This window comes from Scyliorhinus canicula, chromosome 8, assembly GCF_902713615.1.
Source record: "Scyliorhinus canicula chromosome 8, sScyCan1.1, whole genome shotgun sequence".
Taxonomy (NCBI): Eukaryota; Metazoa; Chordata; class Chondrichthyes; order Carcharhiniformes; family Scyliorhinidae; genus Scyliorhinus; species Scyliorhinus canicula.
The window spans coordinates 122,429,848-122,457,220 of NC_052153.1; the positions used below are offsets into that span (position 1 = coordinate 122,429,848).

Here is a 27,373-nt window from a genome sequence, read left to right on the forward strand (position 1 = left end):
GCAGAGCTACTGATCAGCTGTTCTGGGGAAATTTGCATACGTGCAGTGCGGTCAGCCTAAGTTGAAGGTGGTTTGTGGAGAGGCTGTTGGCAAGTGACAGTTAACCCGAAACACTTCGTGAGGTTTCCCACCCTACCTCCTCCTCTAACCAACCCCCCCACCCCACGGTGGTTGGGAAGCGGGAGCAGGGGCCTGTCGTGAAGGTGAGTGAGTGCCTTTAAATTTGCTTACCTTTGAGCGGGAGCAGGGTTTGAGGTAATATCAGGTAAGCTCTTCCTTTCTTTTTCTTTTTCTTGTTATTTTTTAAATCTAGAGGTGATGTCAGGGAAGGCAGTACAATGCTCCTCCTGCAGAATGTTTGAGGTGAGGGACGCCGTCAGTGTCCCTGCTGATTTCATCTGTGGGAAGTGCACCCAACTCCAGCTCCTCAAAAACCGTGTTAGGGACCTGGAGCTTGAGCTGGATGAACTTCGGATCATTCGGGAGGCGAGGGGGTCATAGATAGGAGCTTCAGGGAAATAGTTACACCAAAGACTGGAGATAGATGGGTAACTGTAAGAGGGACTGGGAAGAAGCAGTCAGTGCAGGGACCCCCTGCGGTCGTTCCCCTGAGTAACAAGTATACCGTTTTGGATACTTGTGGGGGGGACGACTTACCAGGGGTAAGCCATGGGGTACAGGCCTCTGGCACGGAGTCTGTCCCTGTTGCTCAGAAGGGAAGGGGGGAAAGGAGTAGAACATTAGTAATTGGGGACTCAATAGTCAGGGGCACAGATAGGAGATTTTGTGGGAGCGAGAGAGACTCACGTTTGGTATGTTGCCTCCCAGGTGCAAGGGTACGTGATGTCTCGGATCGTGTTTTCCGGGTCCTTAAGGGGGAGGGGGAGCAGCCCCAAGTCGTAGTCCACATTGGCACTAACGACATAGGTAGGAAAGGGGACAAGGATGTCAGGCAGGCCTTTAGGGAGCTAGGATGGAAGCTCAGAGCGAGAACAAACAGAGTTGTTATCTCTGGGTTGTTGCCCGTGCCACGTGATAGTGAGATGAGGAATAGGGAGAGAGAGCAATTAAACACGTGGCTACAGGGATGGTGCAGGCGGGAGGGATTCAGATTTCTGGATAACTGGGGCTCTTTCTGGGGAAGGTGGGACCTCTATAGACAGGATGGTCTACATCTGAACCTGAGGGGCACCAATATCCTGGGGGGGAGATTTGTTAGTGCTCTTTGGGGGGGTTTAAACTAATTCAGCAGGGGCATGGGAACCTAGATTGTAGTTTTAGGGTACGGGAGATTTAGAGTATAGAGGTCAGGAGCACAGATTTGACTTCGCAGGAGGGTGCCAGTGTTCAGGTAGGTGGTTTGAAGTGTGTCTACTTCAATGCCAGGAGTATACGAAATAAGGTAGGGGAACTGGCAGCATGGGTTGGTACCTGGGACTTCGATGTTGTGGCCATTTCAGAGACATGGATAGAGCAGGGACAGGAATGGTTGTTGCAGGTTCCGGGGTTTAGGTGTTTTAGTAAGTTCAGAGAAGAGGGCAAAGAGGGGGAGGTGTGGCGCTGCTAGTCAAGGACAGTATTACGGTGGCGGAAAGGATGCTAGATGGGGACTCTTCTTCTGAGGTAGTATGGGCTGAGGTTAGAAACAGGAAGGAGAGGTCACCCTGTTGGGAGTTTTCTATAGGCCACCTAATAGTTCTAGGGATGTGGAGGAAAGGATGGCGAAGATGATTCTGGAAAAGAGCGAAAGTAACAGGGTAGTTGTTATGGGAGACTTTAACTTTCCAAATATTGACTGGAAAAGATATAGTTCGAGTACATTAGATGGGTCATTCTTTGTACAATGTGTGCAGGAGGGTTTCCTGACACAATATGTTGACAGGCCAACAAGAGGCGAGGCCACATTGGATTTGGTTTTGGGTAATGAACCAGGCCAGGTGCTAGATCTGGAGGTAGGTGAGCACTTTGGAAACAGTGACCACAATTCGGTGACCTTTACGTTAGTGATGGAAAGGGATAAGTATACCCCGCAGGGCAAGAGTTATACCTGGGGGAAGGGCAATTATGATGCCATTAGACATGACTTAGGATGTGTTGGTTGGAGAAGTAGGCTGCAAGGGTTGGGCACACTGGATATGTGGAGCTTGTTCAAGGAACAGCTATTGCATGTTCTTGATAAGTACGTACCAGTCAGGCAGGGAGGAAGGGGTCGAGCGAGGGAACCGTGGTTTACCAAAGAAGTGGAATCTCTTGTTAAGAGGAAGAAGGAGGCCTATGTGAAGATGAGGCGTGAAGTTTCAGTTGGGGCGCTTGATATTTACAAGGAAGCGAGGAAGGATCTAAAGAGAGAGCTGAGACGAGCAAGGAGGGGACATGAGAAGTCTTTGGCAGGTAGGATCAAGGAAAACCCAAAAGCTTTCTATAGGTATGTCAGGAATAAAAGAATGACTAGGGTAAGAGTAGGGCCAGTCAAGGACAGTGGTGGGAAGTTGTGTGTGGAGGCTGAGGAGATAAGCGAGATACTAAATGAATACTTTTCGTCAGTATTCACTCAAGAAAAGATAATATTGTGGAGGAGAATGCTGAGACCCAGGCTATTAGAATAGATGGCATTGAGGTGCGTAGGGAAGAAGTGTTGGCAATTCTGGACAAGGTGAAAATAGATAAGTCCCCGGGGCCGGATGGGATTTATCCTAGGATTCTCTGGGAAGCCAGGGAAGAGATTGCTGAGCCTTTGGCTTTGATTTTTAGGTCATCATTGGCTACAGGAATAGTGCCAGAGGACTGGAGGATAGCAAATGTGGTCCCTTTGTTCAAGAAGGGGAGTAGAGATAACCCCGGTAACTATAGGCCGGTGAGCCTAACGTCTGTGGTGGGTAAAGTCTTGGAGAGGATTATAAAAGATACGATTTATAATCATCTAGATAGGAATAATATGATTAGGACAGTCAGCATGGTTTTGTGAAGGGTAGGTCATGCCTCACAAACCTTATCGAGTTCTTTGAGAAGGTGACTGAACAGGTAGACGAGGGTAGAGCAGTTGATGTGGTGTATATGGATTTCAGTAAAGCGTTTGATAAGGTTCCCCACGGTCGTCTATTGCAGAAAATACGGAGGCTGGGGATTGAGGGTGATTTAGAGATGTGGATCAGAAATTGGCTAGTTGAAAGAAGACAGAGAGTGGTAGTTGATGGGAAATGTTCAGAATGGAGTTCAGTTACGAGTGGCGTACCACAAGGATCTGTTCTGGGGCCGTTGCTGTTTGTCATTTTTATAAATGACCTAGAGGAGGGCGCAGAAGGATGGGTGAGTAAATTTGCAGACGACACTAAAGTCGGTGGAGTTGTAGACAGTGCGGAAGGATGTTGCAGGTTACAGAGGGACATAGATAAGCTGCAGAGCTGGGCTGAGAGGTGGCAAATGGAGTTTAATGTGGAGAAGTGTGAGGTGATTCACTTTGGAAAGAATAACAGAAATGCGGAATATTTGGCTAATGGTAAAATTCTTGGTAGTGTGGATGAGCAGAGGGATCTCGGTGTCCATGTACATAGATCCCTGAAAGTTGCCACCCAGGTTGATAGGGTTGTGAAGAAGGCCTATGGTGTGTTGGCCTTTATTGGTAGAGGGATTGAGTTCCGGAGCCATGAGGTCATGTTGCAGTTGTACAAAACTCTAGTACGGCCGCATTTGGAGTATTGCGTACAGTTCTGGTCGCCTCATTATAGGAAGGACGTGGAAGCTTTGGAACGGGTGCAGAGGAGATTTACCAGGATGTTGCCTGGTATGGAGGGAAAATCTTATGAGGAAAGGCTGATGGACTTGAGGTTGTTTTCGTTAGAGAGAAGAAGGTTAAGAGGTGACTTAATAGAGGCATACAAAATGATCAGAGGGTTAGATAGGGTGGACAGCGAGAGCCTTCTCCCGCGGATGGAGGTGGCTAGCACGAGGGGACATAGCCTTAAATTGAGGGGTAATAGATATAGGACAGAGGTCAGAGGTGGGTTTTTTACGCAAAGAGTGGTGAGGCCGTGGAATGCCCTACCTGCAACAGTAGTGAACATGCCAACATTGAGGGCATTTAAAAATTTATTGGATAAGCATATGGATGATAAGGGCATAGTGTAGGTTAGATGGCCTTTAGATTTTTTCCATGTCGGTGCAACATCGAGGGCCGAAGGGCCTGTACTGCGCTGTATCGTTCTATGTTCTATGTTCTATGTTCTAAAAGGGATATGTTCAAATCTTGCACCATTTTTGAATTCCCCGGAGGCTTGGTGAGCTTATAGTTCCCCATTGCTTTCTCCATGGCGATGCCTTGACCAATCAGTCAACATTCCAACAAATCACTACCTTATCTAATAATGGCAGCTAATTCAATAATACTAAATGCAAAACCTAACTCTGCAGCTTAAAAAAATGCTTACAGAGACCCTCAAAAGTTGACAACTCAAAGCAGTTCAAAATGAGGTTACAGAGGGTTTGCAATTTAATCTTTAGTTATAACTAATCATCAGATATTTGAATTGAGAGAAAAAGAAAAAAATACGGGAAAGCTTGAAGCGAGAATACTGACATTGGAAGGCAGAACATTGGTGACGTTATTGGGGCGGGGGGGGGGGAGAGAAATTGTATCCTTTGGCACTCTTATACTTCTCAATTAATAGACTCATATTTTACAACCATTGACACCCAAGTTAATTTTCCAACATCCATCCCTCCAAGCACCCCAGTGCAGAAAGCCATCTACTCCTCTAGGTCTAATATATGGAGACATTATGTCATCCAACTTCTTACTTTTAGAGACACGTTCAACCTTCTTATTTCAAGCTAGCACTCTTAGTTTTCTATCAATAATTTAAATCTTATAATTTTCATTGGGCATGGACAAGTGTCACAGTGAATTACCAGCTTATCTGGAGCTGTACAATAGAACATAGAACAGTACAGCACAGAACAGGCCCTTCGGCCCTCAATGTTGTGCCGAGCCATGATCACCCTACTCAACCCCCCCCCCTTAACCTTACTTTTTTTATTAGGACACTACGGGCAATTTAGCATGGCCAATCCACCTAACCCGCACATCTTTGGACTGTGGGAGGAAACCGGAGCACCCGGAGGAAACCCACGCAAACAGGGGGAGGACGTGCAGACTCCACACAGACAGTGACCCAGCCGGGAATCGAACCTGGGACCCTGGAGCTGTGAAGCATTTATGCTAACCACCATGCTACCCTGCTGCCCCAGCAACAGAATTGTGTAACACAACCAAAAACATCTTGTCCTCAAGTGGTTAAGGGGCATAATTAACAGACCAATAACGGCAGAGTCACTCAATCAGCTTTCTATATGTATTAAAATCATTCTTACTGATCCCCAGAACATTACAGAATACTTTTGATGAATAATGCAACTGTAATGTTTCAGAAATATAAAATACCTATGCTGTAGCTGAGAACCAATTATTCCTTTTACAATTATTAAGATCTAATCACCTGTATGATGTCCATGCATTGCCATATCTGGGCTGACAGGGATCGGAATATTTGCCTCTGGAGGAATATGTTTAAACAATTCAGGGCTACCTCCTTGCATGCAGTACATGTACGGCTTGGCATGCTTAGCTTCCATGTAGTACATGACATACAAGTTGCACATTTCATCTTTCGATGTTGCTCTGTTAACAAAGCAAAATAATTGTATGCTTAATACACTCACACAGGTTTCCCCGAATGTTTTATATCACAACATCTAAAATGACCAGTTTAATTTCTACTAATGATCTAATGTGCTGTCAAAGAAGGAGATTCATCAAAATTAATTCCCTAGCTCATTCATGCCATCAAGAGACAGAGGTCAGAAGCTAGGTGCCATTGGAAGGAAGGTGAAGTCAGATTCATTTCGAACCACCCTCTGGGAACACGGAGATGGCTCTGTTAGGAATGCGAAGTTTATAAAATAATGATAATTTGGGATTATGTCTAATTCAAGGTTATACCCAAGGATTGAAGTGGGTTATGTGACCGGCACTGAATTCTGCCTGACAAAACCTGGGTGGCTTGGTTGCTATGGGGATGGGATGCCCAGATTGACTTACTGGAAGAAGGTGCAAGACATCACACATGTAAACAATACCTAGAGAGAAAATGCTGGAAAATCTCAGCAGGTCTGGCAGCATCTGTAGGGATAGAATAGAGCTAAAAGAGCAAAGCTTTGACAAAGAGTCATTGGACTCTAAACGTTAGCTCTTTTGTCTCCCTAAAGATGCTGCCAGACCTGCTGAGATTTTCCAGCATTTTCTCTTTGGTTTCAGATTCCAGCATCCGCAGGAATTGGCTTTTAAACAATAGCTAGAGTAGTTGTGCTGACTGGTTAGACTATCAGTCTCCAGGTTTTGGGCAGAAAAGACAGGAAGGGAGGTCTCACAGAGAGACACACAAGAAATTGTCAGGCAGTGTAATCAGTAGAGAGGACTGAATACTCATTCTGTGGTCTATCAGGCAGAATAAAATGGAGTAAAAGAGATACACCCTGTGGCAATCCAAGGGATCCTAAAGAATCAACCTACTGTGGCTGGGGGAGGGATAAGCCTCGTATTCAATTCGAGACTTCTCTAAAAACTGACAGGAGCACCTTTTGATGGTCACTCAATGTTATCATTCAACAAAATGTGGAGAAACAAACTTGTTGGAAGCTCGGAGTGATGTTGGACTGGTCATTGTAAAAACTGTTATTCAGCTGAGAGCATGATGTAAAGTATAACCGTGACATGAGGTTTTTGGATGTGTTAAATGTTAGGGGAGAACCTTTTCTATAGTTTGGTGTTTTTTAGTCAATGTTGCTTTTAGTTCATTTGTTACAGCAAAAGTCTCAAAATTTGAATTTAAAAAAATCAAGACCAGCATTTGTTGCCCATCCCTAAATTCTCTTGACCCGAGTTGGCTTGCTGGACCATTTAATATGGTAGTTAAGAGTCAACCACTTTGCTAGCGTCTGGAGTCACATGTAGGTCAGAACAGGTGAGCATGGCAGATTTCTTTCCGTAAAGGACATTGGTGAATCAAATGATTTTAAATACCATTAGCGGCCATGGTGGGATTTGAACCTGTGTTCCAGAGGCACGAGACTGGATCACTGGATTGCTAGCCCACTGACATTACCATGACACCACCATCTCCCCATTCTTGTCTGTGATCCTTTCAGTTAGTTACTGGAAATTCAAAAATATCTTTCAAAATTAATGGTCCCAATGAGAATCGCAGCACTCAAACCACATTGAGAGAGATCTGATAATGTCTGTTGTTGAAATAAGAATTTGCGCATGATGGAGGGGAAAAATATACATGTAAATAGAAATAGCTCCAATAATTTACCTAGCTCCGGAAGCCGATGGGAAAACAGTGGAGGTCCATTTATTTCTCATAACAGCAAAGTAAATAAATTAAATTAGACAAGAAAACAGGGTTCCTAAAATGCTATTTAAATACCATAATATGCTGGTATAACAAAGTGGAAAATTTTTCAAACAAATGAGTTTAACCTTTAGTTATGCTTTCAAACTTACAAAAGAATAATGTAGGTTATGACTGGAATAAGATTACAAAAGAAGCATTATTGGAAGACAAATTAATACGAGATCTAGAAGGAACATCTGCAATCAGAGAGCATAATTAACTCTTGAAATAGAGTTGAATTACTGAAAAACAATAATCAAAACAACACGGGATGTTTAAAATAAGGCGGGAGAAATTAGTCATAAATAAACTGGGAATGACTAACGGTAGTGTAGCTGTCATTCACTGGAACAGAGAACATTACAGCGCAGTATAGGCCCTTCGGCCCTCGATGTTGCGCCGACCTGTGAAACCCCTCTAAAGCCCATCTACACTATTCCCTTATCATCCATATGTTTATCCAATGACCATTTAAATGCCCTTAATGTTGGCGAGTCCACTACTGTTGCAGGCACGGCGTTCTACGCCCTTACTACTCTCTGAGTAAAGAACCTACATTTGACATCTGTCCGATATCTATCTCCCCTCAATTTAAAGCTATGTCCCCTCGTGCCAGCCATCACAATCCGAGGAAAAAGGCTCTCACTGTCCACCCTATCTAATCCTCTGATCGTCTTGTATGCCTCAATTAAGTCACCTCTTAACCTTCTTCTCTCTAATGAAAACAGCCTCAAGTCCCTCAGCCTTCCCTCATAAGATCTTCCCTGCATACCAGGCAACATCCTTTGTACCCTTTCCAATGCTTCCACATCCTTTCTATAATGCGGCGACCAGAACTGCACGCAATACTCCAAATGCGGCCACACCAGACTTTTGTACAGCTGCAACATGACCTCATGGCTCCAAAACTCAATCCCTCTACCAATAAAAGCTAACATGCCTTCTGAACAACCCTATCAACCTGGGTGGCAACTTTCAGGGATCTATGTACATGGGCACCGAGATCTCTCTGCTCATCCATACTATCAAGAATCTTACCATTAGCCCAGTACTCTGTCTTCCTGTTATTCCTTCCAAATGAATCACCTCACACTTTTCTGCATTAAACTCCATTTGCCACCTCTCAGCCCAACTCTGCAGCTTATCTATGTCCCTCTGTAACCTGTAACATCCTTCCGCACTGTCCACAACTCCACCGACTTTAGTGTCATCTGCAAATTTACTCACCCATCCTTCTACGCCCTCCTCCAGGTCATTTATAAAAATGACAAACAGCAGTGCCCCAAAACAGATCCTTGGGGTACACCACTAGTAACTGAACTCCAGGCTGAACATTTCCCATCAACCACCACCCTTTGTCTTCTTCCAGCGAGCCAATTTCTGATCCAAACAGCTACATCACCCTGAATCCCATGCCTCCATATTTTCTGCAACAGCCTACAGTGGGGAACCTTATCAAACGCTTTACTGAAATCCATATACACCACATCAACTGCTTTACCCTCGTCCACCTGTTTGGTCACCTTCTCAAAGAACTCAATAAGGTTTGTGAGGCACGACCTACCCTTCACAAAACTGTGTTGACTATCCCTAATCAAATTATTCCTTTCTAGATAATTATAAATCTTATCTCTTATAAACCTTTGCAAGACTTTGCCCACAACAGAAGTAAGACTCACTGGTCTATAGTTACTGGGGTTGTCTCTACTCCCCTTCTTGAACAAGGCAACAACATTTGCTATCCTCCAGTCTTCTGGCACTATTCCTGTAGAGAATGACGACATAAAGATCAAAGCCAAAGGCTCAGCAATCTCCTCCCTAGCATCCCAGAGAATCCTAGGATAAATCCCATCCAGCCCAGGGGACTTATCTATTTGCACATTTTCCAGAATTGCTAACACCTCCTCCTTATGAATCTCAAGCCCTTCTAGTCTAGTAGCCTGTATCTCAGTATTCTCCTCGACAACATTGCCTTTTTCCTGTGTGAATACTGACGAAAAATATTCATTTAGCACCTCTCCTATCTCCTCGGACTCGACACACAACTTCCCACTACCGTCCTTGACTGGCCCTACTCTTACCCTAGTCATTCTTTTATTCCTGACATACCTATAGAAAGCTTTAGGGTTATCCTTGATCCTACCTGCCAAAGACTTCTCATGTCACCTCCTGGCTCTTCTTAGCTCTCTCTTTAGGTCCTTCCTAGCTAACTTGTAACTCTCGAGGGCCCTAACTGAACCTTCACGTCTTATCTTTACATAAGCCTCTTTCTTCCTCCTGACAAGTGATTCAACTACTTTAGTAAACCACGGTTCCCTCGTTCGACCACTTCCTCCCTGCCTGACAGGTACATACTTATCAAGGACACGCAGTAGCTGTTCCTTGAACAAGCTCCACATTTCAATTGTGCCCATTCCCTGCAGTTTCCTTCCCCATCCTATGCATCCTAAATCTTGCCTCATTGCATCATAATTGCCTTTCCTCCAGTTATAACTCAGGCCCTGCGGTATATACCTATCCCTTTCCATCGCTAAAGTAAACGTAACTGAATTGTGGTCACGATCACCAAAGTGCTCACCTATCTCCAAATCTAGCACCTGTCCTGGTTCATTACCCAGTACCAAATCCAATGTGGCCTCGCCTCTTGTTGGCCTATCTACATACTGTGTCAGGAAACCCTCCTGCACACATTGGACACAAAACGGACCCCATCTGTAGCGTTTCCAGTCAATATTTGGAAAGTTAAAGTCCCCCATAACAACTACCCAGTTACTTTCGCTCCTATCCAGAATCACCTTTGCAATCCTTTCCTCTACATCTCTGGATCTTTTTGGAGGTCTTTAGAAAACTCCCAACAGGGTGACCTCTCCTTTCCTGTTTCTAACCTCAGCCCATACTACCACAGTAGACATCCTCATCAAACGTCCTTTCTGCCACCGTTATACTGTCCTTGACTAACAAGGCCACCCCTCCCCCTCTTTTACCACCTTCCCTGAGCTTACTGAAATATCTAAACCCCGGCACCTGCAACAACCATTCCTGTCCCTGTTCTAACCATGTCTCCGAAATGGCCACAACATCGAAGTCCCAGGTACCAACCCATACTGCAGGTTCACCCACATTTATTCCAGATGCTCCTGACGTTGAAGTAGACACACTTTAAACCACCTTCCTGCCTGCCGGTACACTCCTGCAACCTTGAAACCTTACTCATGACCTCACTACTCTCAACCTCCTGTATACTAGAGCTACAATTTAGGCTCCCAACCCCCTGCTGAATTAGTTTAAACCGTCCCGAAGAGCATTAGCAAATATCCCCCCCAGGATATTGGTACCCCTCTGGTCCAGGTGTAGACCATCTCGTTTGTAGAGGTCCCACCTACCCCAGAATGAGCCCCAATTATCCAGGTATCTGAAACCCTCCCTCCTGCACCATCCTTGTAACCACGTGTTCAACTGCTCTCTCTCCGTATTCCTTGTCTCGCTAGCACGTGGCACGGGTAACAACCCACAGGAACAGACATTGGACGAAGGGAAATTTAAAACCATTGTATTATCTCTGCTCTCTGGGAAATTGGATAAATATGCATTTCCATATTTCGCATTGCTCATAATAGTTAGTCAGGTCCTTGTTGCTGTCCCAAACCATAACATTCCAACCATTAGATTGATCAATGGCTTATCATTGGGCTATTCGCGCATATTTAATTGTGTTAGTAAAAGTTGGGAACAGCCATCAGATTCCTTCAGAAGTGAAAAATTAATCTAAAAATAGATGTATTACAAAAAATAATTCAAAGCAGCTTAATCAAGTTATAATATATCAAACTACAATGGTATAAAAAATGTTTCACTATAAGTTTAACAAGTGAAATAATTACTAGTAGTTTTGGTAAGCAAAATATGAGTAATGCTGGCCCAGAACAGACCAAAATCTCATTAGTTTCTGGAAGTTTCATCTTTTTGGTCCATCTCAAGTTTCAATAAGACTGGGCATCACAGACTGCAACAATATTCCTGAATGCTTGAGAATCAAAATAGTTACAAGCAGGGGAGGCCACCGTTCAGCCTTTCATGTCTTTGGTGGCTTTCTGCAAAAAGCAACTAATTTAGTCCCATTCACCCATCCTTTCCCTGTAGCCGTGCAGGTTTCCCTTCAGATTCTTATCCAATTTCTGTTTTTTTAATTAAAAAAAAATAAATTTAGAGTACCCAATTCATTTTTTCCAATTAAGAGGCAAATTAGTGTGGCCAATTCACCTACCCTGCACATCTTTGGGTTGTGGGGGCGAAAGCCACGCAAACACGGGGAGAATGTGCAAACTCCACACAGACAGTGACCCAGGGATGGGATTCGAACCTGGGACCTTGGCGCAGTGAGGCAGCAGTGCCAACGACTGCGTTACCGTGCTGCCCCATCCAATTTCTTTTTGAAAGTCTGAGAGTATGGCCTCCACCATACTCTCATGTAGTGCATTCAATTACTCACTGCAGAGAAATAGTTAAATCTGGTATTATTAGAAATTTCCTCAGCTACAAGAGGATTTTATGGATACTTCAAACTGCTGCAGTTTCATTTCAAAGCAATACATGTCATCACAAAACATATTTCATCAAGATTAGGAAAAATAATTCGATGTAGTCTTTCTGGTGAAGAAACACTTTCATTGTCACAACTAAGGAAAACACAAAGCAAGGTGACCGACATAATTGTTTACCTCAAATGTTGAAATACAAAATGCAATGGTCTGTATATCATTTACAATTATACCTGTAAGTTTCCTTTGAAGAATTCATTTTAAAAGTAGAATAAATTTGATTGAGATATTGCAATTATAATTAATTTCTAAGATAATGTTACGTGGATTACAATCTGAATCTGAATTTGAATCTGGATGACAGTTACGTTTCTTCTACTTTCAAGTTTAGTTGGGATGCCAGGCGGAGCTGGCTCGAAGGCTGAATTGCCTACTTTTGCTCCTAATTCCGATGTTCCTCTTTTACAGCAGTTCCATTTAAGGTGAGGAGCACCACTGTAATGGGCATGATTTTGCCTTAAAATAATCATGGGGCAAATCTCAGTATTTTTTAAGTGTAACTGTTACAGCAATTCCAGGTGAGAGGCATAGTACAATGCTAATGTCCAAATCTTGCTGCCCATGTTGTGCTTTGTGAAAGTGGTATTTTACTGTCTGGCTCACCATTGACATGCTTTCAATGTTGCGAAGTTGCTGTATTTACATGGCAAGTACAAGCTAAACCTAGCAAAGAAAGCAGTCTTGTAATTCCAAGTGGCTGGTTAAGGGGCTGGTTTAGCACAGGGCTAAATCGCTGGCTTTTAAAGCAGACCAAGGCAGGCCAGCATCACGGTTCAATTCCCGTATCAGCTTCCCCGAACAGGTGCCGGAATGTGGCGACTAGGGGCTTTTCCCAGTAACTTCATTTGAAGCCAACTTGTGACAATAAGCGATTTTCATTTCATTTTCATTTTTCAAGTGCAAGTACCTGTTAACACCAAGTAGTAATTACTGCTAATCATCCCTACCCAACAATGAAAACTATCTGCAAGGATTAGTTCATGTTGAGAGATTTTATAACGTCAATTTTGAAATATTTCTTTTTACATTTTTTACTTCGTCCTGATTCAACCTTTATTCCCTTCACTTTATTTCTCTTTCTGAAAATGATTTGACATCAAATTCACCTATTCTAATTTACACTAGCTCCGTCCTTCAAACATTTATTTCAGAACTTTCAAATCGGACTGGTTAAGGAGATACACAGTTGGTTGCTCTGCTCACTCATGTTCCAGATGCTTTGTTTCCTATGCTGTGTCTTTTGAGCTTGCACTTTCAGCATCTTGTCACGCAAGTAAGTCTAAACATGCAAAGGAAAGTCTAACAGAGTTATACATTTTGCTACAGAAGAATCTGAGTCTTCATAATTGCTTTCCCTGGCTAGACTTGAGAGGAATTTTACATATACATACAAAGCAGAATAAACACCTCTCCCTAAACGGCCAGATGTTGCACTTAACAACAGGCATCATTGAAGAGCATAATTTGTTTTGATTTTTTGGGGGCGGGGAAGGGGGGAGGGGGGGGGGGGGGGGCACGGTGTGTGTGGAGAGAGTGGGGGACCAGAAAAAGATATAGCTGGATGTTGGTGCTTTGGAGAACAAATGGCTTCACTCTGCCTCACTCGCCACAGAAGCTACCTAATCTGCTAAGTCTTACTATTTAAAATATCATGAGATGACTTGTAATTTAATTTGTGCTCTTGCTACATTTGGAGCTTACGCAAGTAGATGTCACAGGATGTGATTCAATATATTTTTCTAGCATTTTGCCTAAGCTCCCAGACAGATAGTGAGAACCTGGAGGATTCGGAAAGTTTCCTAAGCTGAACTGAGCCCAAACGGCTCATTACCTTTGGCTGAACTATTTTCTCTTCTGTTTGCTCAAAGTAGACAGGATGTCATTATTGTTACCAGGGTGAATAAGTGAATGCAGTATTACACCAGACAAAAGTCACCATTGACGTATTTTTCCAAGAAGTAAACAAACCACCTCCGCCACTTTAACAGGTGCCTGCTACAATGTTGCATTTGCTAATTAACCTTGGAACACACTGAAGAACTATATATTAAATTGAAATCATTCTCCAAAGGTACGAGCCCTTCAATGGATATCAATGCATGAAAAAGATGTTCACTCAGCCCATCTGTTAAATAATAAAAAGCTATTGAACTGAGAATGAAAACAGTAATTACATTCAGCAGCAAATGGTTCCAACACCTGGAATCCTGCTTATTTTAACTATGCATCTATCATGGCATTTGCAATCATTTTCAGTCACAAAACAATATACCTATTATATTCGCCTTCTCTATTTAATTTTAAAATATTCCATTAATATGTTACTTTAAGCTACTGTTGATGTATGTTTAAAGAAATGCTCCACAGACTCAACTGTTGTGTTTCCCCAAGTCAATTTATCAACATTGAAAATGTGGCCTTAACAATCACAAAATCGTCTTGATCATGTAGGATATGTTGTGGCACATAAGTGCACCCTTTTGTAATTATGGTCTGGGGACTGCCAAAACCTGCGTTAGAACAAAGACCAGCTCACTAAATGGTTTATCCTTGCCCCTTTTCCATGTTTCAAATAAAAACAAAAAAATCCATTATTTATAATTGGATCACACTATGTTGTTCGAAAGAGTATTTTTTATATAAATTTAGTTTACCCAATTCATTTTTTCCAATTAAGGGGCAATTTAGCGTGGCCAATCCACCTACCCTGCACATTTGGGTTGTGGGGTGAAACCCACACAAACACAGGGAGAATGTGCAAACTCCACACGGACAGTGACCCAGAGGCGGGATTGAACCTGGGACCTCGGCAGGTGCTAACCACGGCGCCATTGTGCTGCCCGTTCTAAAGAGTATTAATGGTTTAAAGTGTGCAGAGTAGCTGACTGCTCCCTGGCTGCTTCTGTGGTGGTGGTGGGGGGGGGGGGGGGGGGGGGGGGAGAGGGAGACTGGTGGGAGATTTCATTGCGATTTCCATATGCTCCATTTTTGCCGACAATGTGAAAAAAACCTCCTGATATTACTGTAAATGTGGGGCCTTTGACTTCAGTTACATTTGTAAATCGGCAAACATTTGCATGACTGGCTTTAGGGCCTCCACGTACGTGCACAGTTTTTCAAACATTTGTTTTCAGATGAGTTAGCATAGACTAACTTCTCATCTTCTGCTCAGAAGATGACACCCACTCTTACCCCCACTTGTACCTGATACCACACACTCATACAAATATAATTTCCCTCCCAGAGTGGAATATCCGAGCTTTTGTGAAGGAGAAAACACAGGATGTAACAAAGGGGTTGGGCTCATGGGATCTTGCTGCAGGCATTACTATGTGGCTTGAACATTCTCCTACCGTGGTTCATCTTCATTTTATTGCGAGCGTCATGAGGACATTATTTCTGCCTTTTTGCTCTGCATCATCATTTTTCTTCACTTTTTTGTCTCCCTCCCTCTCTTCTGACCCTTGTAGCTATGATAGTTCCAAAGGAAATAAGGGTAACAGCTAATAATATGAGCACCACCTCATTTGACATTACGGATACAGGAAAGTGTACAGAAGCTTCTGGCTGTGACACATGACAATTTAGAAATGATCACACTAACTGCACACTCTCTGGGTGGGGCCCCTTTAAGGGAGCGGACTCCACGGATCATGTAACCTGCTCGGGGTCAATCGCACATGAAGCGCAGTGTGGCGCCAAAGTGATGAAACCTGTTGTATGGCGTTCTGTGCCTGCTACTTAATTACCTTTGTCTTTCATCAATAAACCCCTTTGTTAACTACTGGAAAGCTCAAGTGTATGTCTCCAGTCACCACATTGGTGTCAAGGTAAAAGATTTTGATTGCAGCCGACAGTCGTCACAAATCGAGGGGGGAAGAAAGGAACAGTTGAGAAAGTAGAGAAGCTCCATCAAGAGTCAAAATTATTTAAACTGCGAGTGGAAATGCCTATCACAGGGGAACTAGACTCATATGACCAAAGGATTGAGTCATGAAGTCAGTACATTGAACACTCCATTTTGTTTACCACGAGCGAGATCACAGGTGAAAGCAAGCAGAAGATGAAACTTCTGACAGTTTGCGGTCCACCAAATGTCTAACTTAATTATGGGGCTGATACCAATGGCAAGGGAGCAGAGTTTAAGACAGATGCCAAAAATGTCACTTGGTCGCCCTGATGTTCAACTGAAGGAAGTTGTGACTCACCCAAAAGACTTCCCGGTGGTCAGCCTTTCTCTACTCTAACAATATATCTACATAAATCAATTCTTCCTAACTGTTTTCCCACAACAGTAAGCATTGGTGACCATACGCCATTATCTCCTTTAACATTTGATAATTCCTCCCTCTCCCTCACCTTTTTGCATGGCTCTGTACTTGCTTAGAAACTGTGAAGTGTCTCACCTATTCCAGTTCTAATGGAAATGCTTACTGTTTCTCTCCCAACAGATGTAGGAGTGCATCAAGCATTTCCTGATTTTATTCCAGGAAGGAAACTTGTTTTCTCTTTATGCTGCATCAAACAACAATGGCAGATAAACAAAAAACATAAGGGCAGCACGGTAGCATTGTGGATAGCACAATTGCTTCACAGCTCCAGGGTTCCAGGTTCGATTCCGGCTTGGTCACTGTCTGTTCGGAGTCTGCACGTCCTCCCCGTGTGTGCGTGGGTTTCCTCCGGGTGCTCCGGTTTCCTCCCACAGTCCAAAGATGTGCAGGTTAGGTGAATTGGCCATGATAAATTGCCCTTATAGTGTCCAAAATTGCCCTTCGTGTTGGGTGGGGTTATTGGGATAGGGTAGAGGTGTTGACCTTGGGTAGGGTGCTCGTTCCAAGGGCCGGTGCAGACTCGATGGGCCGAGTGGCCTCCTTCTGCACTGTAAATTCTATGATAAATATTTCCAGAAATTCTGAATGGGCATGGTCAGCAAACAGCCAAACAGAAGCAAACACAAGTTGCATTTAAATAATATCTTTAGTGGAGTAAAATGTTACAAAAGGTGCTTCACAGGAACAAGCATTTCAAACTAAATTTGGCATTGAGCTGCAATAATGAGACAGTGTTTAAGAAGGGTAACAAGGATAATCCAGGGAACTACAGGCCGGTGAGCCTTACGTCAGTGGTAAGGAAATTACTGGAGAGAATTCTTCGAGACAGGATCTATTCCCATTTGGAAGCAAATGGACATATTAGTGAGTGGCAGCATGGTTTCGTGAAGGGGCGGTCGTGTCTCACTAACTTCATAGAGCTTTTCGAAGAGGTCACAAAGATGATTGATGCAGGTAGGGCCGTGGATGTTGTCTATATGGACTTCAGTAAGGCCTTTGACAAGGTCCCTCATGGTAGACTGGTACAAAAGGTGAAGTCACACGGGATCAGGGGTGAACTGTCAAGGTGGATACAGAACTGGCTAGGTCATAGAAGGCAGACAATAGCAATGGAAGGGTGCTTTTCTAATTGGAGGGCTGTGACTGGTGGTGTTCCGCAGGGATCAGTGCTGGGACCGTTGCTGTTCGTAGTATATAAATGTAACTGGTCTGATTAGTAAGTTTGCAGACGACACAAAGGTTGGTGGAATTGCGGAGAGCGATGAGGACTGTCAGAGGATACAGCAGGATTTAGATCGTTTGGAGACTTGGGCGGAGAGATGGCAGATAGAGTTTAATCTGGACAAATGTGAGGTAATGCATTTTGGAAGGTCTAATGCAGGTAGGGAATATACAGTGAATGGTAGAACCCTCAAGAGTATTGAAAGTCAGAGATCTAGGTGTACAGGTCTACAGGTCACTGAAAGGGGCAACACAGGTGGAGAAGGTAGTCAAGAAGGCATACGGCATGCTTGCCTTCATTGGCAGGGGCATTGAATATAAGAATTGACAAGTCATGTTGCAGCTGTATAGAACCTTAGTTAACCCACACTTGGAGTATAGTGTTCAATTCTGGTCACCACACTACCAGAAGGATGTCGAGGCTTTAGAGAGGGTGCAAAGAGATTTACCAGGATGTTGCCTGGTACGGAGGGCATTAGCTATGAGGAGCGGTTGAATAAACTTGGTTTGTTCTCACTGGAACGACGGAGGTTGAGGGGCGACCTGATAGAGGTCTACAAAATTATGAGGGGCATAGACAGAGTGGATAGTCAGAGGCTATTCCCCGGGGTAGAGGGGTCAATTACTAGGGGGCATAAGTTTAAGGTGCGAGGGGTAAGGTTTAGAGTAGATGTACGAGGCAAGTTTTTTTACACAGAGGGTAGTGGGTGCCTGGAACTCGCTGCCGGATGAGGTGGTGAAAGCAGGGACGATAGTGACATTTAAGGGGCATCTTGACAATAGGATGGGAATAGAGGGATACGGACCCAGGAAGTGTAGAAGATTGTAGTTTAGTCGGGCAGCATGGTCGGCACAGGCTTGGAGGGCCGAAGAGCCTGTTCCTGTGCTGTATTTTTCTTTGTTCTTTGAATATATGATCAAAAATTTGGTTTTGAGGAGAGTCAGAGGTGTAAACAAAGGTAGAGACGGAAAGATTTTGCAAGGTAAGTTCAGAGTTTAAAGCCTGATCAGGTGAAGGCCGTCAATGGTACAGCAATGAAAATCGTGGATGTACAAGAGGCCAGAATGGGAGAAGCACAGAGATCTGAGGGTCGTACGGCTCAAGGAAGCTGCAGAGATTGGGAGAGGTTACACAATGGATGGATTTGAAAAGAGAATTACAATTTTAAAATAGTGCAATTTTGGACTAAAAGCTGAAAAAGGTCAGCAAGCACAGTGTGAACAGGGCTCGGAGTAAATTAGGATACAGATGGTAGAGTTACAATTTCATAACTAAAAATTTGAATTATGGCGATCACATATTTAACTTCAAATATTCGTACAAAAACAGTTGTTTCTATATGACGGTCACTGGAAAAGGAATAGGTCACTAAGAATAATTGTAGAGTATAATTAAACTTTAGAAAACAATGGGCAAATCTTTCAATGATCCCACATATTTTGGGCAGTACTGTAGCACAAGTAGATAGCACTGTGGCTTCACAGCGCCAGGGTCTCAGGTTCGATTCCCTGCCAGGTCACTGTCTGTGCTGAGTCTGCACGTTCTCCCCGTGTCTGCATGGGTTTCCTTCAGGTGCTCCAGTTTCCTCCCACAGTCCAAAGACGTGCAGGTTAGGTGAATTGGTCATGATAAATTGCCCTTAGTGACCAAACAGTTTAGGAGGGGTTATTGTGTTCCGGGGGTGGGGTGGAAGTGAAGGATTAAGTGGGTCGGTGCAAACTCGATGGGCCAAATGGCCTCCTTCTGCACTGCATGTTCCATGTTCTATATATAATTCCATAGATTCCAGAAAAGTCCCAACGGAATGGAAAACCACAAATGTAACACCTCTATTCAAGAAAGGAGGGAATCAGAAAGCAGGAAACTTATAGACCAGTTAGCCTAACATCTGTCATTGGGAAAGTGCAACAATTTATTATTTGAAAGGTAGTAGCAGGGTATTTAGAATATCATAATGCAAGTAGGCAGAGTTAACAAGGTTTTGTGAAAGGGGAACTGCGTTCAACAAATTTATTAGAGGATGTGATAAGCAGGATGGATAAAGGGGAACTAGTAGATGTATTGTATTTGGATTTTCAAAATACGTTCAGTAAAGTACCACATAAAAGGCACAAGAAAAGATGCCACGATGCTGGGGATTTAGATTTTTATTTGACTAGAAACAATGTGCAAGAGTACAAGGAAAGGTAGGAGAATGGCCTTCAGTCATAATGCTCATTTGGGGAGCTGGTGCAGACATGATGGGCCAAACTGCCTCCTTCTGTGCCATAACAATTCTGTGATTGCCATTAGCATGGATAGAGATTGACAAGCTAACAAGAAATAGGGAAAATTGGTCATTTTCAGGTAGACAAACTATAACAAGTGCAGTAGCGTAGGGGGATCGGTTCTTGCAAACTCAACTATTTACAATCTATAATGACTGGAGTGATGGCACACAAATTTAAGGTAGCCAAATTTGCTGATGATACAAAGATAGGAAAGCAAGTTTCAAGAAGAACACAAAGATCCTAAAAAATTGTATGGATATGTTAAGTGAGTGGAGAAAATTTTGGCAGAGTATAGTATGAGAACATTTGAGGTTTCATTCGGAGCAGCACAGCACTATGGCAGAAAGTTGTTGCACCCATCCCAAAGTTTCTGGCAAACTGAGGACCACCTTGTGCAGGCCACTCATTAGTAATTCAGTTTGACGCCAACGTAATTTTATGCTGGCATGACTCTGGATTGAAAGCCCTGTCGGGATGCCGGTGGCCAACTGTTTAACGGGCATTCATGAGATTTAAATGAATGCAGATAGCGTTTGCGCCACCTGCCAGAGGAAGAGCAACACGCCTTAACACACCTTGGGGAGAATTACAGCTTTATTTTACGCTAGCAGGGTTTCTGACTTATTGACTCGCGCCAGACTCTCTGTGCCCGCTCACCAGCAAACCTGCTGGTTGGGAGAATTCCACCCTCCGCTTATTCTTCTCTTTCTACAGGGGCCACAAATAGAGATGTGGGGCTGGATTCTCCGATTCAGGGATTATGTCCCCACACCGTCATGCAAACTGTGGTCTTTTATGCCGGAAAAACTGGAGTCAAAAGGCCACAGATTCACAGCCCCGCAGGAGGCTAGCAGCGAGCCATCATGGAGCTCGCAGCTCCAGCTGCCAATACGACCCTCCGCACCTCCAGCAGCCGTGCCGTGCTCCATGGCGGACACAGACCGTGGACCTGGACCACGGAAATAGCGCCCCTAATCAGCTGCGCGCCCAAACTGGACCGCCCACACAATAAACGCCCAGTCCCGTATGAGACCCCCCCTGCCCTCCGATCGGACCGGAGTCATGGCAGCCGAGGGCTGAGTGCGCAACCGCTTCGCAAGTTTCCCGAACGGCTGGGACCATATTAAAAAAACGCCGTCGGGACTTTGGCTGGTTGGGGGCGGAGAATAGCGGGGCAGGCCTTAGGCAATAGCCGCAGGAGGTGGATGCAATTATAATGCAACTCAAACTGTATCTAACCACCACCAGAGTTAATATATTAAAAACTTTGTTTCAGCTCATATTTTTTTTGTATCATGAAAACAGAATTTTCTGGAAATACACAGTAGGTCAGGCAGCATCTGTGGAGAGAGAAACAGAGTTAATGTTTCAGGTTGAAGACATTTTGTCAGCTGCTTCTCCGTAAACAGTTGCTGCCTCTCCTGCTGAATATTTCCAGCATTCTCAGTCGATATTTCAGGCTCTGCCATCCATTGTAATTTTGGAAGATTTTAAACCTCCCTCCCTCTCGCTTTTAATCACATGCCCACTCAACCCCATTGGGCTGGATTCTCCGTCCCGCCAGACCCATTTTCCGGTGCGGCCTGTTCCCGTCGGCAGTGGGATCCTCTATCCTGGCATCCGGCCAATGGGGCTCCTATTATGGGCACCCCCATGTCTCCGGGAAATCCGCTGGCGTGAGTGCGCTGCCGGCGAAGTAAAGGATCCGGCGAACAGAGAAACCGGCCCATTGTTTTTATGTTGAATAACACAGTGTCTGGAGTTCCCCCTCTGCTTACAGATGTGAAATTCAATACTAATCTATGTCAATGATCAAAGCATCTGTGTTTACTGACATTGTAAAGAGTTTCTTTCCATTTAATAATATACTTTCCAGTCATTTGGACAACGTAAACTATTATAAGCCATGGCATAATATTGATAAAACAATTTATCAGCCAATGAGGGACAGATGATCTTAAACATCATGTAAAATCACTAAAGGGCCAACATTTTCAGAAGCAAGATGTACAATCAATGCTGAAATAAATAATACTACTCCAGAAATTAAATGGGTCAATTTGAGACATACCCTATCCGTGTGACAGTTGTCCTTCCTTTTCCTGTGAAAACACATCTAGCAGCAATGGTATCACCATATTTAATATCCAATGGGGTGGCCGTATGATAGAAAGCCTGAGAAGAACACAAAAACAGAAAATCCCAAAACAATTTTTAAAAAAAGTTTCATGGCAATTATTTTCAAGGGTTAATTTTTTAAAATGTTAATGGATAGCACTTAAAGTCAATGGCCTAAAATTTGCTGCCAAAACAACTCGCCATTATTAACATATAAATCGTTCAGCAACATATGGTGAGGGAGAGATACCCTATCCATCACAAATTGCAACAATTTGCTGAAAGATTTGCACTGCTCCTTTCAGTTATTTTTATTGCCCATTCAGAGCCTGTTCCGCCATTCAATCTGATCATGCTGATCTCCTACTTCAACATAATTTTCCTGGATTATTCCCATATCCCTTGGAAGATTTTAATATGTAGAAATCTTCTCAATGGCAAAGTCCTACAGCCCTCTGGGACAGAGAATTCCAAAGATTCACCACCAAAATTGAAGACATTGGCCGGGATTCTCCGGTACCCGGCGGGGCGGACTGTACTGGCGGCAGAGAGTGGCGTGAACCACTCAGGCGCCGGACCGCCCGGAAGGGGCAGAATCCTCTGCATCTTCGGGGGCTAGGCCGGCGCTGGAGTGGTTGCTGCCACGCCAACCAGCGCCGAAGGGGCTCCGCTGGCCGGCACGAGTTGGCGCATGCGCAGGAGCGCCAGAGTGTTTTTAAAAAGATAAATAAAATTTGAACATGGAACCAGAGCCTCAAATTACTTTGCAGGATGTTACTGGAACAGTTACCTTTCCAGCTAACCAAACTGCTAGGTGATGCATAACATGAGTAAAGGATAGTCAACTGTAATCAATGTCCACCTCGCGGAACAAAGTGATCTTCAAAGCTTCTCCCAGCTAATCTGCCAGATTCAGGCAAGTCATCTGGGCTTCGTTTATCGTGTGGTTTCTTTAAGGTCATTTTCTTTATATTAGGCATAGTTGCACCTTTAATCAGAGATTTAACTCCATCTTCTTTGCTCTCATTTACAAAGTGAGCTAGGATTCCATACAGTAGAGGCACAGTTTTTGTGCTTGAATCTTCAATTACATTCAGCTCGTTCACTAGAAACTGTCTGTCTAAGGGTATCTCAGGTTATCCATCTTCTGCTGTCAGCATTGATGCAGCGTACTTCTATTTATTAAACTCAAGATATTCACGAATAAGTTCATTAATAAGGAGATTTTCATGGGAGAGTGGTGGTCGTGGTTCACTCTGATCGTCAAGGGCACTAAAAACCTCTGCTCGAATACGGGCTTTAAGTTGGCCCAGCACACCTCTCTTTTCCAAGGTCTCTTTCAGAACGCCCTTCAGCTCGCTAACGGTCTTCCCAGAACTCTTTCCCTCTGCGCCGGCCTGTGTAAAGCTCCGCCATTGCCGGCGCGGAGAAGAAACCCCCTGCGCATGAGCGCCAGCGTGTTCCCAGAACCACTCCCGTGATTCCTGCGCATGCGCAGGGGGTTTCTTCTCCACGCCGGCCATGGCGTAGCTTTACACAGGCTGGCGCAGAGGGAAAGAGTGCTCCCACGGCACAGACCCGCCCGCAGATCAGTGGGACCCGATCACTGGCCAGGCTACAGTGGGTGCCCCCCCATCCCCCACCCAGAGGACTCAAAAGGCCGTCCTCAGAGCCAGGTCCTGCCGGTACGGACCTGGTCCAATCCACGCCGGCGGGACTGGCCAAAAACGGGCGGCCACTCGGCCCATTGGGGACCGGAGAATCGCCAGGGGGGAGGGAGCAATGCCAACGGCCCCCGACCGGCGCGATCCTTGCCCTCGCCAAAAAACCGGCGCCGGAGAATTCGGCAGCCGGCGTCGGAGTGGCGGGGCGGGATTCATGCTGCCCCACGACAATTCCCCTGCCCATTACTCCTAATCTTAGTCTCAAATGACGTGCCCCTCATTCCGAGTATGTCCCCTGGTGCTGGCCCCTCCCCAAGCCAGGGGAAACATCCTTCCTCTATCTATCCTGTCGGCCCTGTAACAATTTTGTATGTTTGAATGAGATCACCTCTCATTCTTCTAAACTCCAGAGGCACAGTCTATTCAATCTTTTCCCAAATCCCTCCATCGCAGGAATTACTTTGGTGAACCTTCATTGCACTCCCTCTATGGCAAATATATATTACCTTCAGTATGGAGATTAAAACTGCTCACAATACTCCAGATGTGGTCTCAACAAAGCTCTATATAATTACAGTAAGACATCTTTACTCCTATATTCAAATTCTCTTGCAATAAAGGCCAACATGCTATTTATCTTTTTAATTGTTTGCTGTGCCTGCATATTAGCCTTCACTGACTCACGAACAGAAACACCCAAGTCCCTTTGTCCAACACTTGCGCCTCTCACCATTTATAAAATACTCTGTATTACTGTTTTTCCTACCAAAGTGGTAACTTTACATTTCTCCACATTGTGTTCCATTTGCCAAATTTCTGCCCACTTGCTTTTCTTCTTCAAATCCCCTTGAATCATCTTTGCATCCTCCTTACAACTCACATTTTCACCTAATTTTGAGTCAACTGCAAATATCACATTTAATCTACATCCAAATCATTGATACAGGTTTTGAAAAGCTGCGTCCAAACACTGATCCTTGCAGTACCCCACTAGTCACAGCATGCCAACCTGAAAATGGCCCATTTATTAGTTTGTTCTTGGTCTGTAACCTGTTCCCAATACGTGTCAGTATATTCCCCCAATCCCATGCATTTAATTTTTTTACGAATCCCTTGTGTGGGGACCTTACCAAAAGCTTTCTGAAAATCTAAATATCCCACATCAACTGGTTTTCCCTTATCTATTCTGCTAGTTACATCCTCAAAAAACTCCCACCAACTAGTTAACCATGATTTCCCCTTCATAAATCCTTGTGGACTCTGCCGTCATTTCCCAAGTATCCAGTATCACAACCTTTATCATAGATTCTAGAATGTTCTCTGTGACTGATGTTAGGCTAACGGGTCTGTAGTTCCCCATTTTCTCTTTCCTTCATTTCTTAATTTTGTTTTTAATATTTAGAGTGCCCAATTCATTTTTTCCAATTAAGGGGCAATTTTTCTTGGCCAATCCACCTAATCTGGACATCTTTGGGTTGTGGAGGCGAAACCCACGCAAACACGGGTGTGCAAATTCCACACGGACAGTGACCGAGAGCCGGGATTGAACTTGGACCTCGGCACCGTGAGACAGCAGCGCTAACCACTGCGCCACCATACTACCGCTTCATTTCTTAAATAGTGGGGTTAGATTTGCCACCTTCCAATCTGTCAGAGTCTATTGAATTTTAGAAAATTGCCCCCAATGCATCTATCTACAACCAACTCTTTCCACACTCTTCAGTAATTTTTAAAAAAACTAATATTAATATCGTGCAGTTCCTCATTTACACAAGACCCTTGATTCTCTATTATCTGAGAGGTTTTTTATATTTTCCTCTGTGAAGGTGGACACACAAAGCTGGATTCTCCACTGTTGGGATGCTCCGTTTTGCCAGCAGCCCGGGGGTTTCCCGATGGCGAGGGGCTGCCCCACAACGGGGAACCCCAATGGCCAGCCAGCGAAACGAAGAATCCGGATGGTGTGCCGCACTAGAAATCTGGTGCAGCGGGACAGAGAAACTCGCCCAGAGTATTTGTTGAATCTCTTTACTATTTCCTTATGCCCAATTATAAGTCCTCACAACTCTAGTGAATCCACATCTGTTTTTGTTAATCTTTTTCTTTTTACGCATCTATAGAAGTTTTCTTGGATTTCCTTGTCGGAGTTCTGAAATGCCCTCATTCCTCAAGCATACCTTTATTTTTGGCAACGTTACATACCTCTTCCAACATAATCCTTGATTTATTTTGTTAATCATGGTTGGAACATGTTCCTCGCTGGAATTTTGTGCATTAAAGGAATGTATTTTTGTTGTAAATTCTGTATTAGTTCTTTAAATGACAGCCATTTGCCTGTTCACAATCAATCCTTTTAACATTGTTTCCCAATACCGTCATATTTTCTGTTGTTTAGATCCTAGCTTCTGATTGAACTACATAATTTAGCACCCCGATCTGGATGAAAATAAATATTACCCCTCCCACAAGGGACAGTGTCAGCATGCCAGCCGGTGCATGTCCCCCCCCCAACCCCAGTCTCCGGCAGGTTACCCTCGATACCTGTTGAAAACCTCACCGATGTGACATGGGGCATTCTAACTGTGGGGAGAACATGTAGCAAGGAAGCCCTTTAATGATATTATAGTTTATTAAAATGCACTAAAATGAAGTTTTGCCCAGAACGTGACATCACTGGCAAGGGGTGGAGAAAATTGGAAAACGAGATCTCGCCGTTTGTGCTCACGATGAATGCGGGCTCAAATTCTAACATATTATGGTAACTCATTCCTAAAGGCTCCTGTACAACGAGGTTAATTAGCTTCTTTTCACTGAACAGTACTAGACCTAAATAGCCTTTTCCCTAGTTGGTTCTTGAATGTACTATTCTACTTGACATGTACCTAACACGAGTCTAATTTACCCTCCTCATTCTTCGTTATTTCTTGCTTTCTGTCTCAATCCTTAAACGTCATTGGTTAAGGGAGTAGACTGGCAGCCTGCTGTTCACTAACTTCTCAGTTGTCCTGTTGCCACCGTCGCAGCATCATTTCACATTTTCACCAACTTACAGGACAAGAAATGTGAAATTTAAGGATGGGATACACTGCAAAAAATCTTACTCAAGCGAGAATTCAGCCAATATTTGCAGATTGTATGAGTTAAGGAACAAACAAACCTGCGGTAGTTGTGGACTCTGTCGGCCTATTAACGTCCATATTCCATCCCTTATTCTGTATCCACTAACCACCTGACCTAAAAGTACAGAAATCAACATTGAACGCACAGTTATTGGCATAACATAACAATTCAACATTAATTGTACCTTAAAGGGGTATCACAAAACTATGACTCAAGGGCAGTGAATTACAAATTGTATGTCTGGTAAACATGTGCAGTCAGATGAGACAAAAATAATTGTATCACACAAGCACATTACTTTCTCTGACAAGTATTGATTAAAATTAAATTCTATTTCCAGAAACTAGCTGTAAATCTGAACATGGATTCATGCTCATTTCAAACATCCATTGATATCAACGGTGAGGATAACGATTACCTGGATTATGCTGAGTATTAAAGACATCACAACGAGCTCCTATGATGTTTAAATTCTTTGGTCATTATCAGTGTGAAGAATGTGCATTTCACCATAGTTAATTTAAAACATAATATTTGAGTATGCTTCCTCAACAGCAATACTTGCAGTGCCAGATTATGGATGTACAATATTAAAATTT

At 43.8% G+C, this 27,373-nt stretch overlaps 1 protein-coding gene and 1 pseudogene across 6 annotated transcripts in view; both read right to left on the bottom strand.

Moving 5' to 3' along the window:
* pam (peptidylglycine alpha-amidating monooxygenase) overlaps positions 1-27,373 on the bottom strand; it is a 351,236-nt gene that overhangs the window by 83,026 nt on the left and 240,837 nt on the right. For all 6 annotated transcript variants that reach the window (XM_038805182.1, XM_038805179.1, XM_038805184.1 and 3 more), the window contains 3 exons: positions 26,812-26,888; positions 21,944-22,047; positions 5,493-5,674 (listed from right to left, as the gene is read on the bottom strand). In XM_038805182.1, coding sequence (XP_038661110.1) covers positions 5,493-5,674; positions 21,944-22,047; positions 26,812-26,888 — 363 coding nt within the window. The remainder of the gene's footprint in view (positions 1-5,492; positions 5,675-21,943; positions 22,048-26,811; positions 26,889-27,373) is intronic.
* LOC119970535 lies at positions 22,676-24,510 on the bottom strand (annotated as a pseudogene).